Here is a 13,037-nt window from a genome sequence, read left to right on the forward strand (position 1 = left end):
GTGCCTTTGCAAAAAAAAATAAAAAGTAGCAAATGGAATGTTGGCCATACACATGAACAGTTAAGTGAGATGAAAGCACCAAATGTTAAATATGAGATCTAAGACCTAATTTTAGTTCTGACAGTAACAGGCTTTGTGATCTGGATTACATCAGTTCACTTATCTGAACTTGGACTTCTTCTTGGCAAGACAGAGGTGAGTATAATTATTATATTCTGTATCACTTCCAAGTGCAGCTATGAGACAAAGAGTTTGTAAAAATGTGGAGGGCATTGTTTTTGGTATCCAAACTTTTAAATTTCACTTACTTTACTCTTTCTCGAACACAAAAGCTGTGTGAAATAAGTAAGCCAAGTGTTGTCATTCTCAATTTAGAAATGAGAAAATTTAATCTCAAAAAGTTCATGAGACTTAACCAATGCTAAATAATGAATAGTAGAAAAGCTGAGATAATTCCAGAGTTCTTGTTTTTTTTCTAACTACAGTTTACATTCAGTATTATTCTGTATTAGTTTCAGATGTAGAGCATAATGGTTAGACAATCATGAACCTTACAGAGTGGTCCCTCTGATATTTCAAGTACCACCTGGCCTCAAACAGAGTTATTGCAATATCATTGACTATTTCTGTATGCTGTAATTTACATTTCTGTGACAATTCTGTAGCTACCAAAGTTGTTGTTTTTTATAAATCGAGACTTCCCAGAGAAGGGAAGGAATTGTACCAGTCATATAACACTCACGTGATAGAATCAGGACTAAAATTCAGAATTCAGGCATCCTACAAAAGATTATTTTAGGTATATATTATTACTGAGGGTGGATGTGCATAATACCAGTACATAATTAGTTTCTACAACAAAAAGTAATTCATTCTTCCAGGATGTCTACTGTTGGTAAATTCTAGGACACGCCACTCACTCCCTCAATCTGCCTCTATCATCAATTGACATTTTGATGATACCATTAATCCAACAATTGCATCGGTGAGTGTACAGTACAATGAACTGACTTTATCATAGTTAGCATCTCTGTCTCCCTAGCTAGCATGTCTGATACATCTTTTACTTTCTTTCATGGTACCTTCATGCATGATCAAAACACTGTAGTTATTTAATCATGAGGCATTTGAGTATATTCAAGTTGCATAGCCTCTTTGTAGGCACTATAAGTGAGATATAAAAACAAGCCATTTGATATATATCTGGGCAGATATGTTACAAACACAGATTAAGTCATTAAAAATATGACATTAAGGCAGACATCAATGTTATGTTATTAAGAGTTATCAGAATTGAGTCTTTTAGTAAATACTAAGCAAAGTGTCTAGGTACAGATAGAGCCATGTTGTATGGAAGTTGCAATTGTGTAAAGGCAGAGTACCGAGCTCAATAGACTTTGTCAGAGTAGTGAATGAATAAAAAATATAAAGAAGACTAAGGACTAAATTAGAGTGGGAAGGTTTCTGGGAGGCTTGCCTGGTACTTTAAAACTAAAAAGGTAATAAAAAATAAAGAAAAGGGACTCCTTGGAATGGAATACCATACACTAAAAAAAAGAAACAAGAAATTTTTTCTAGATGTATGTGAACAAAAGAGAGTAAATGATGTGGGGATGTGGTAAGAAACAAATCTGGAAGGATTAGACAAAGAAAACGCTTATATTCTTAGCTTGGTACTTGGAACATAGAATTCAAATCATGAATTTTTAATATAGAAAATGGCAGATGACAAAAATGGATTATATGTAATAGTATCTGTTAAGATTCTTGAACACATTAATACCAATAAATATTTTTCTCAGACTAAAAAAGATTACTCACAAAAGGATCATCATTTTATGTGAATGAACCAAATACTTTATGTTATAGGAGAGGCGCACAATCACCCCTTGGAGTCTTTTATTTGCCAGGCAAAATGTCAACTTCCAACATTAGTGATGACAATCTCCCAGCCATGCTCTTTCTGACGGGGATCCCAGGGCTGGAGCGGGCCCACATCTGGATTGCCATCCCCTTTTGTGCCATGTATCTGGTAGCACTGGCTGGGAATGCTGCCCTCATCTTGGTGATTGCCATGGACAATGTACTGCATGCACCCATGTACCTCTTCCTTTGCCTTCTCTCATTCACTGACCTGGCTCTCAGCTCCACTACTGTACCCAAAATGCTGGCCATTTTGTGGTTCCATGCTGGTGAGATTTCCTTTGGTGGCTGCCTGGCCCAGATGTTCTGTGTCCATTCTATCTATGCTCTGGAGTCCTCGATTCTTCTTGCCATGGCCTTTGATCGATATGTAGCTATCTGCAACCCACTGAGATACACAGTCATCCTCAACCACACAGTCATAGGCAAAATTGGCCTTGTTGGGATATTTCGTAGTATAGCCATTGTCTCCCCCTTCATCTTTTTATTGAAGCGCCTGCCCTACTGTCAGCACCGTATCATGGCACACACATACTGTGAGCATATGGGCATTGCTCGACTAGCCTGTGCCAACATCACTGTCAATATTGTCTATGGGCTGACTGTGGCCCTGCTGGCCATGGGCCTGGATTCTATTCTCATTAGTATCTCCTATGGTTTTATACTCCGTGCTGTCTTTCGTCTTCCATCCCGTGATGCCCAGCACAAGGCTCTGAGTACCTGTGGCTCCCATCTTGGGGTCATCCTGGTCTTCTACATTCCTGCCTTCTTCTCCTTTCTCACCCACCGTTTTGGCCAACACCGAGTTCCCAAACATGTGCACATCTTTCTGGCTAATCTCTATGTGCTGGTGCCTCCTGTGCTCAACCCAGTCATCTATGGGGCTAGGACCAAGGAGATTCGGAGTCGACTTCTAAGACTGGTTCGCTTGAAGAAGATTTCAGTATGAATTCTGAGAAAATGTTGGAAATAAGAATAATAAATTTGTATGGTAGCTATCTAGATGCATTTACATGTGCAGAGACCTATGATATGAGAAGAATGTTTTTAAACACTTATTAAATTTATACAAGTATGCTATGCTTTATTATATGTGCATGAACTAAAAAAGAAAAGGCCAGGTGAGTTGGAGATATCAATAATCAAATTGAAGTATCTTTTTTTTCTGAGGCTCCTTGAATAGCTCAGAAAGGTGATTATATTTTTAATTTTGTCTCAAAAGTATCTATGAATTGCTAAAGAGAAAGTCAGTTGCTGTTCTGAAAGGAGTCTGGGTTTCATGGTGGGGTTATTCTACTGTGAGTTCAAGTAGGAAAAAAAAAGAACATTTAAGGTAAATTGAACCTGAGTTTTAATATTTTGAATGATTCAGTAGATAAGGTCTAAAGTCAGAATGCCTGGATTTGAACCCTGGTTCTTTTACTTGTTTTGTGGCCTTGAGCATATTGTTAAATCTTTCTATGCCTCAGTTTGACAAACTGTTAAATGGAGGTTAATGACAATATCTCTTAATGTTGTGGTGAAGAATAAATAAATTAATGGATGTAAAAAACTTACAATAGTGCAGAACATGTAACATGCTCAATAAAATAAATATAAGATGAGAATGTAACCTCTCTAAATATTATTACCCAAGTTATAATTATTGAAGGCTTTTTATATTATATCTCTTCACAAGCTCATTATTATAACTATATAGCAACTTTAAAATATTTAGACAGTGATTGTGATATGACTAGTACTCATTAAAACTGCATTTTTCTCTACCTCTCTGATCTTCCATTTTGAGATCCTTTTCTTTTCAGGCATGAAGTAATTTCTTATTAAGAACTCAAGGGAGATGGCTCAGGATCCAAGTACCTTTTAAAATATTTTTATTGCTTAATAACCTCAATTCTAAAATGCACAAGTCCACAGATACTCCTCCCAGTGGCTCAAAAATATGTTGTGATCTTCTGCATTTTAAATTAAGAGCCTGTGATTTAGAGAGGCTAAGAGTCCTAAGATTATGCATTTGTACTGACAGCTCATATATTATCCAGTGTTTTATAATAGAAATAAATGTGATGTGTGGATACAGATAAACTTGTACTTAAATCTGACTTTATTATCTACTAGCAGGTACATAAATTAGAGCATACCACTTAACCAACTCCAGCATTAGGAATGTGTTCATCATTGTGCCTGACATAAATTAAGCTCTGCATAAAAACTGGTGATAGTTGATAGCATTTGGTGGATCTCAGTGGCTGAGTGTCAACCCATGAACCGGGAGGTCTTGGTTTTGGTTCCTTGTTGGGGCACATGCCCAGGTTGTAGTCTTGAATCCTGCCATATTGGATATTCTTGTTTCTTTTTGCCCTAAGTCTAGCTCTTTCAATGTGTGCTGAGGAGACTTTGAACTGGACTTTGATTCAGCCCTGGTGAGATCCTGAGCAATTACCCTGCTGAGTTCTCCCCGGTGTCATAGCCATCCCCAGCACTAGAATTCACCCCCCGCCCCGCCACTCCTGTCAGTCTGCATATATCTCTTACAATACACACACACACACACACACACACACACAAATATATATGCACACTTTCTTGTATATGTACAATTTAAAAAGAAAAACAAATCCTTTCCTCTGAGCCCTGAGGAAACTCTCCCTACTACCTCTTTCTGCCTCCTACTTGATTGCCACATTATTTTATCTTATTTGTGCTTATTTTAAGTAAGCATAGGTAATTTTATCCTTGTGATTTGGATTGTTCTCTGAGCTTTTCCTCTCCAAATGAGTTTCTAAACTTCAAAAGAATGGGAAACCTAAGTTGTTCCTTCCTCTGTGCCAGGGCCACACAGAAAACACTTCCTGCTCACTGACCTCATGGGAACAGATTGATCTTGGCTCTGGGATAGTGTAAAGCTAAGAGCACAAACTCTGGAATCAAAGAGCTTGGGTTTCTTTATCCCTGTCAACCACAAACTGAGTGACCTTGAGAAAATTAGAAATCAAATAAGGCATGCTCCAGCTGCCTACACCGTAAGTCACCTCACTAATAGAGCAGAGGTTTACAGGGATAATGGGTGGATTGGGAGAGTATTGATGGAACTCAGTTAAGATATTGGGACCACAGAATTTAGAGTAAGAATTGGAATCATGGGAAAGGTTCTGAGCTATATTTGGACATGCTGAGCCTGAGGTTCTTCTGGGACACACAAAGGGAAGGCTAATAAGCTTTGGAAAGTACAAGTAGATGCAGCTTTAGGAACCGATGCTATTAAAAGTAAGAACAAGAACCAAAAAAATGGCCAAACCCTTTGGAGGATGAATAAAGAAAGAATTGGTATAACATACTCTCAGGAGGCACCACTCTGTAAGACACTGGGTAATAGAATAGATTAAGTGAAGCAGCTTAAAGAAAGAAAGGTCAGGTGAAAGAAACAGACTTACAAGTCCAGGAAGTGCAGAGAGCTCCAAACAAGATGAACCAAAGAGGCCCATATCAAGACACATCATAACTAAAATGCCAAAGGTTAAAGACAAAGAGAGAATCTTAAAATCAGCAAGAGAAAAGCAGTTAGTTATGTACAAGGAACCACTCATACAACTGTCAGCTGATTTCTCAATAGAAACTTTGTAGGATGGAAGGGAATGTCAAAAAATATTCAAAGTGATGAATAGCAAAGACTTACAACCAAGATTACTCTATAAGCAATGCTATCATTTAGAACTAGTGGCCCGGTACATGAAATTTGTGCATGGGGGGAGGGGGGTGTCCCTCAGCCTGGCCTGCACCCTCTCCAATCTAAGACCCCCTCGGGGATATCTGACTGCTGGTTTAGGCCCGATCCTTGTGGATTGGGGACCTATTGCAATCCGGGACCACTGGCTCCTAACTGCTCACCTGCCTGCCTGCCTGATTGCCCCTAACCACTCTACATGCTGGCCTGATTGCCCCCAACTGCCTCTCCTGCCAGTCTAATTGCCCCAAACTGTCCCCCCACTGGCCTGATCGCCCCTTACTGCTCCCCCTACTGGCCTGCTTACCCCCAACTGCCCCCTGCCAGCCTGCTTGCCCCCAATTGCCACTTCCTGCCACCCTGATCACCTCCAACTGCCCCCCCTGCCGGCCTGCTTGCCTCCAACTGCCCCCCCCCCCTGCAGACCTGATCACCCCAAACCTGCCTCTGCCTCAGCCCCTCCATCCTGGCTTTGTCTGGAAGGTCTCCTGGTCTAATTAGCATATTACCCTTTTTTTTTAAATAAATCTTTATTCAGATTATTACAATTATTTCTCCTTTTTCCCCCCATAGCTCCTCTCCACCCATTTCCCACCCCACCTTCTGCCCTTACCTCCCCCCCACTGTCCTCATCCATAGGTGTATGATTTTTGTCCATTCTCTTCATGAACCCCCCATACCCCTTTCCCCCTGAGAGTTATCAGTCCACTCCCTTTCTATGCCCCTGATTCTATTATATTCACCAGATTATTCTGTTCCTCAGGTTTTTAATTCACTTGATTTTTAGGTTCGCTTGTTGATAGATATGTATTTGTTGTTCATAATTTTTCTCTTTACTTTTTTCTTCTTCCTCTTCTTTAAGAATACCTTTCAGCATTTCATATAATACTGGTTTGGTGGTGATGAACTCCTTCAGCTTTTTCTTATCTGTGAAGCTCTTTATCTGCCCTTCAATTCTGAATGATAGCTTTGCTGGGTAGAGTAATCTTGGTTGTAGGTTCTTGCTATTCATCACATTGAAAATTTCTTGCCAATCCCGTCTGGCCTGCATAGTTTCTGTTGAGAAATCAGCTGACAGTCGTATGGGTGCTCCCTTGTAGGTAATTAACTGTTTCTCTCTTGCTGCTTTTAAGATTCTCTCTTTGTCTTTTGCTCTTGGCATTTTAATTATGATGTGTCTTGGTGTGGTCCTCTTTGGATTCCTTTTGTTTGGGGTTCTGTGCGCTTCCTGGACTTGTAAGTCTATTTCTTTCACCAGGTGGGGGAAGTTTTTGGTCATTATTTCTTCAAATAGGTTTCAGTATCTTGCTCTCTCTCTTCTTCTGGCACCCCCATAATTCTGATGTTGGTATGCTTGAAGTTGTCCCAGAGTCTTCTTACATTATCTTCAACTTTTTGGATTTTTTTTTTTTTGCTTTTTGCTTTTTCGGTTGAGTGTTTTTTGCTTCTTTGTATTTCAATTCTTTGACTTGATTTTTTTGTTCCTCTATTCTGTTTCTGGGTCTCTGTATAATATTTTTTATTTCAGTCAGTGTATGTTTAATTTCTAGTTGGTTCTTTTTCATATCTTCGAGGGTCTCGTTATATTTATCGGCCTTTTCTAGGATATTCTTAAAAAGCCTTATAACCGTGGTTTTGAATTCTATATCCAGTCGTTTGTTTTCCTCCATTTCTTTCGTTTGTGATCTGATTCTTTGACCCCGCATTTTCATTGATTCCCTGAGTTGGTAAGGTAGATTTGTGTGCTAGGTTTCCAATATGGCCCAGTGGGTCTGCTTCCCCAGTTAACCTGAGGTGGACACTCTTGGTGCACCCCTTTGTGGACTGTGTGTACAACCTTGTTGTAATTAAGTCTTTATTGTTGTTGGTATCACTGGGAAGAATTGACCTCCGGGCCAGTTGGCTGTAAGGATCAGCTGTGTCTATGCTGGGAGAAGTTCGGTGCTGGAGACAGCCTTATAGGATTAGACTTGCCAAATTGCAATAGCCTCTGTGCTCAGCTTGGATGGGGTGGAGTCTCAGTCTTGGCTTCCTGTCAGCCTTGCCCTTGCGCACATGTGCGCTTTCAGTCCTCCGCCTTCCCCAGCTCGAGTCTCCGCCTGAGAGTCCAGATTCCCCCCACAAGAGCGTGGGTCCCCAGGGGCTTGCCTGGAACTGGGGTTCACTGCAGTCAGAACTGGGGCTCAGTGCCGTCAGGAGCCTCTGACTCCCTTCCACTAGGGAAAGCCTGTGGCAACCTCCGCAGCCTTTGTGCGCACTGGCACGCTCGCGCGCGTGCGCACTTTTAGTCCTCCGCCTTCCCCGGCTCCCGAGTCTCCGACGGAGAGTCCAGACTCCCCCCACAAGAGCGTGGGTCCCCAGGGGCTTGCCTGGAACTGGGGTTCACTGCAGTCAGAACTGGGGCTCAGTGCAGTCAGGATCCTCTGACTCCCTTCCACTAGGGAAAGCCTGTGGCAACCTCCGCAGCCTTTGTGCGCACTGGCCCGCGTGCGCCTACAGACTTCTGCCTTTCCCAGCTCGAGTCTCCGCCCGAGAGTTCAGACTCCCCCCGTAAGAGCGTGGGACCCCAGGGGTTCGCCCGGAACTGGGGTTCAGTGCAGTCAGAACTGGGGTTCAGTGCGGTCGGAGGCTTCCTTCCCCCTTCCGCCAGAGAAAGTCAGCCAGGCTCTCAGCCGCCCTTCCTCTCTGCGCGCACAAAGCCCCTTTGCCGTACCTGCAATTCTCTGTGAGCTTTTCTTTTTCCTTCTAGTTGTAGAATTTTCACTCAGCCAGCTTTCCTGTGGTTCTGGATGGTGTCCGTTTTGTCTTTTAGTTGTAGTTTTGAAATTGTTGTGCGAGGCAGCAGTTTAGGTGTTTACCTATGCCGCCATCTTGGTTTCTCCCCGCATATTACCCTTTTATTAGTATAGAGTGAAGGTCAGAGAAAGAGCTTCACAGACAAAAAAAAAAAAAAAAGCTAAGGAAATTCATCACCACCAAACCACTATTACATGAAATATTGAAGGGCATTCATAAAAGAAGAAGAAAAGAGAAGAAGAAGAAGAAGAAGACAATAAAATGGCAATAACTACACACTTATCAATAATTGAATCTAAAAATTAAAATAAACAAACAAAAAATCTAGTGAACAAAATAAACTGATGAATAGAAGCATGGAGACATGGAACAGACTGATGAATCTCAGAGGGGATAAGGGTGGGACAGTGGGAAGAGATTAACCAAAGAATTTATATGCATATATGCATTACCTATGGACACAGACAATAGGGTGGTGAAGGCCTGAGGCAGGGCAGGAACCTGGTGGAGGGGGACAACGGGGGGACAAAAGGGGGACATCTGCAATACTTTCAAAAATAAAGATTTTAAAAAATGAAAGAAAGGTCAGCATATGAAATTCCATAGAAAAATTTGGGAAGATCAAGAATGAGGGACAGTTTTGAGAAAGTTTCTGCACCATACTGGGGATAAGTCAGAGACTGCAGAAGTTGGTGAAACATGATCATTGGAAGGGCAGACAGAATTCAGAGATAAAAGGAGAGATAAAATTTAGTAATCAATAAGGCATCAGAGTCAGGCATTTTGCAGCATAAAGGGAGGAAGTCTGAATAGGAGGAGAGAATGGACCTTCAGAAGTAGTGGAGCTGAAGGAACCTAGGCCTCTAGTTCCCCCATCAATCTTACAAGAGCAGGATCCTGGCACAGGAAGATATAAAAAGAAGAGCCCTAGCTGACAGGGAAGGTAAACATCTTTTCTATAATACCAGGAGACTGGACCTAAAGACAGAGAACATGGTCAAAGAGTGGGTGGCTTCCAGAGGCTCTAAAGAGAGCCATAGCTTCCTGGGGGAGCAAAAGCCAGAATTCCTTCAGAGTCACTCAAGTTGGAATAGAGGTGGCTCACGGTGATGATGGTAATGTTGGTGAGGAACTGGGATGCCAACTGAGCAGGAGAAAAAAAATACTGAAAAAAATACAATTTCCCCACTTCATTTTTAAATTTGGAAAATACTCTGAGATTAAGGGTATGAGAAGATAAAACCCAAACCCAAGACCATATAACATCATCATTTCCTCCCCAAAACAACATTCTCTTTGCCCACCTATCTAGAAACATTCATCACACATGTGATCCGAGCAATCTTTTTAATGTAGAACAGGCTTGGGGAGTGAGGGATGGACTGTTCCCATATGCACATGATCTGAATAGGAGGAATTCCCAAAATAAGCTACTTCCCCTCCCTTCCCCTTTCCCTTTCTCCACCTCCCTCTCCATGGGGTGGCATGGTGAGCATCAGCTGAAGGGACCTAGGCCTCTGGTTCTCCCAGCAACCTCTCAACGGCAGCATGGATGTCTCCATCTGTGGCCATCAGGGCCTGCAGGTTGGCATCACGATTAGCAAAGCCCATGGCCTTCAGATGCTCCAGTTCTTGCTGGTACCTGCTTTCACTGGGGAGGGTTGAGGATAGTGAGGATTGGGTAGATTGGGAGCAGGCATTGGCCAGTGCATGGAGAAGCTGGAGAACAGCCATAGTGGGTTGCACAGGATCTGTTCTGTGACCCTGACCTGAACCCCTCATTTCAGGGGCTCCTGTAGCCCCATGTGGTCTACCAGGGCCCAGACTGGGCACCTCCCTAGACAGTATCTGCAGGCCCTTTTCTATCTGTATCAATGCTTGCAGTGCTCGTGGGTTGGTGAGGATGGGAAGTAGTGGTATATGATGTCGCAGAGGGCTGCCAGTGGCCAGCTGGCGTAGCAGAGCTGGATTTTGTTGAAGGACATGCATGGCTCTACGCAAGGCAGAGGGTGAGGGTCTCAGCTGACTGGTTAGAGTGGCTTTCCCTGTGGGCTGCTGGCCATCCTGGGAGGAAATATCATGGCCTGAGTATGAGTGCTGCATACTGGCCCTATACCCTGAATTGGCCTGGGTTGAAACCGTGCCCCTGGCCTGGGCAACTACTCCTGCACTGACCTCCTGTGCCAATGGCCTGACAGGCACAGAGGCAGTGGTGGTGTCAGTGCTGCTGTGAGCATTGGCCTCCCCTCTGCAAAGTCCTGGACCTGGGTTGTGGCCTCTAGAAGCAACCAATGGGGCCAGAGTGAAAAGCATGAGCTGCTGGATGTCAGAGTAGATGGGACGCATAGCATTATCACCACCTGACACTGCCTTCAAGGCCTCTAGCCCTTGCTTGTCTAAAGCTGGCTCGGGTTTCTGTACTGGCCTTGAGGATTCAGGAACATGGCTAGTATTGGCTGGTTTCTCACTTGCCAGGCCTTGAACCAGAGGGTCTTCCAAGAACTGCACCACAGGCTCAGGCGCAGCCAACAGGAGTTGAGCCAGCTGGCCAAAGAAGTCAGCCAGATCAGGTGAGCTCCGGGCTAGCCAGACCAGCCTGGCCACCATCCCAGCACTCTCTGAGGTGGAGGGTTCAGAACCACGGGTACAGTTGCCGGTGGGGTCTGGCAGAGTTCCTGGACTGGACAGAGTTCCTTTCAGACGGGTCCTCACCACCAAGTGGACTGTAGTTCCATCAAGGATGCCACGTTGGCTCAGAATATCTTGATCCCGGAGGATCTTTCCAGTGAAGATGAGCACCAGCCGGTCAATGTCACAGTGAAGGCGCTTGGAGATCTGTTTCTTAAAGTGACGGACACTGCTATTTTCTGCCAGCATAAATTCCTGACAGTCCTGCGGGGTCTTGACAGACACTCTGATGATACGTGATGGCTCTCGACCAGACACCAGGTGGCTGTCCCCTGCTTCTTCCCTAGCCTGTGCCATATTTCCTCGAGAGAAGATGCAGGGCGACTTGAGGACCTTGTAGAATCCTAGATGTAGCACACCTGGGGGCAGGGACCAGTAGGTGTTCAGTGATGTCCTCTCACCCACGTCCTATAAACTCCACCTCCCAGTTTACCCCTTGCAGCCACCTGGCTCCCATAGGGGTGGCAGCTGCCCTTCTCCAGAGCCAGCCTTAGGGGATATGATGTCAGTGATGAGGTCACAGTTGAGACTTGAGTGGGGGAAGGGCAGAAGTCTCTACCACCTGCCTTAGGTTGGCTCTCTTTATGATTTTGATAGGGGCAGAAATAGAATATTGGAGACCAGCTATAATTGTATGAAATATTAATCATGCTCTGTTAACTGTGATTGTTTTGTTCTGATTAAAGAAGGGATATTCTAACTTGGCTACGTGTGTTACAGGACCAGGGAGCTCACCTGGAAATGCAGCTCATCCTCCCCATCAGGGAGCAGCCTATTATCATGGAAAGATTAACAACCTTGTTGCAGAAACCAAAAATGCTTTCCCTTTGAAGACCCCCCCAGCCTTTGCATACCCGCAGGCCTTTACAAATATCCAGACCTGTAAACTGCCCATTTGGCATACCCTTTGCCTACTTCCCCTTGTAATTTTTGTCTTCTACCCAATATAAGCAGCTATCTTATTATGGTGGGGTGCAGAGCAGATTTTTGTGGATGACCTGCTGCTCTCCCATACTGCCATCAGTACTCGAATAAACACTCATATGATTCAACTCTGTCTTTGCTTAATTGGCTCAAGTAGTGACAGCAGCATGGACCCACTGATTGGTTACAATTTGAATTAATAGAAATATGAAAAAAAAGTAATATTTCTTTTTAGAAACATGTTTCGCCCCAGCCTATTTTACTGTTGAAAACAATATCAGTTGAGTTGGATCAACAAATACAGCTGAATATAAAAGGCAACTATAGAACCAGCTTAAAAAATACTGATTATGGTCACCTATCCTCACTAAATGACTATCTACTGGCCATGAACTAGTCAAGACCACAGGCTCCCACTTCTATATGAACAGAATGAAGACATGTATAACCAGTCCATCCAGCCTCATTTAGGGTCTTGCGGGCAGCTTGCATTTTTGAGAACTACAAAGCTGAGTAATCCATCTATCTGGTTCTAAGAAAGATAGCATCATGTTCCCCAAGAACAAAAGATAAACTATGATTTCAACTCTCACAGGATCAAAACTGAAACAAGAAAAATTGTGAGAAAGTAACAGTTTGATTTCAGGTCTTTATGACTTAACAATTAGATTTAAGGTATATTTGAAGAGGAGATTTGTCACTGGGGAAGGTACATATTTTGGCTCTCAGAAAACAGGGACTCTCTCAGGCACTGTTTTGACCACTCCAGGCAGGTGGGCCCCAGGGTAAATTGTCTAATCCCTGCAGCAATTATATACTTTTTACTATAAAAATGAATACATTAGGCTATTTCTATGTTTGCCATTATAAATAGTCAGAGCTGCCATCCCAGGGGAACTGCCTGGTATATCTTACTCCTCAAACCTTTGGAATCTTTGAACTGGGCACAATACCTTTGGACTGGATCAAACACACACATATA

General features: G+C 43.2%; 2 protein-coding genes across 2 annotated transcripts; one reads left to right on the forward strand and one right to left on the reverse strand.

The window, feature by feature from the left end:
- Positions 1-1,915: 1,915 nt before the first annotated feature.
- On the forward strand, positions 1,916-2,872 carry OR52D1 (olfactory receptor family 52 subfamily D member 1; the record flags this gene model as incomplete). Its single annotated transcript, XM_080640272.1, has 1 exon — positions 1,916-2,872. The coding sequence occupies one exon, from the start codon at positions 1,916-1,918 to the stop codon at positions 2,870-2,872; it is 957 nt and encodes a 318-aa protein (XP_080496398.1).
- Positions 2,873-9,952: 7,080 nt separating this feature from the next.
- On the reverse strand, positions 9,953-11,428 carry LOC308233318 (ubiquilin-1-like; the record flags this gene model as incomplete). The annotated part of the gene is made up of 1 exon (XM_080640241.1): positions 9,953-11,428. The coding sequence occupies one exon, from the start codon at positions 11,426-11,428 to the stop codon at positions 9,953-9,955; it is 1,476 nt and encodes a 491-aa protein (XP_080496367.1).
- Between the last annotated feature and the right edge of the window lie 1,609 nt (positions 11,429-13,037).

Source organism: Plecotus auritus, assembly GCF_963455305.1.
Source record: "Plecotus auritus genome assembly, chromosome: 9".
NCBI lineage: Eukaryota > Metazoa > Chordata > Mammalia > Chiroptera > Vespertilionidae > Plecotus > Plecotus auritus.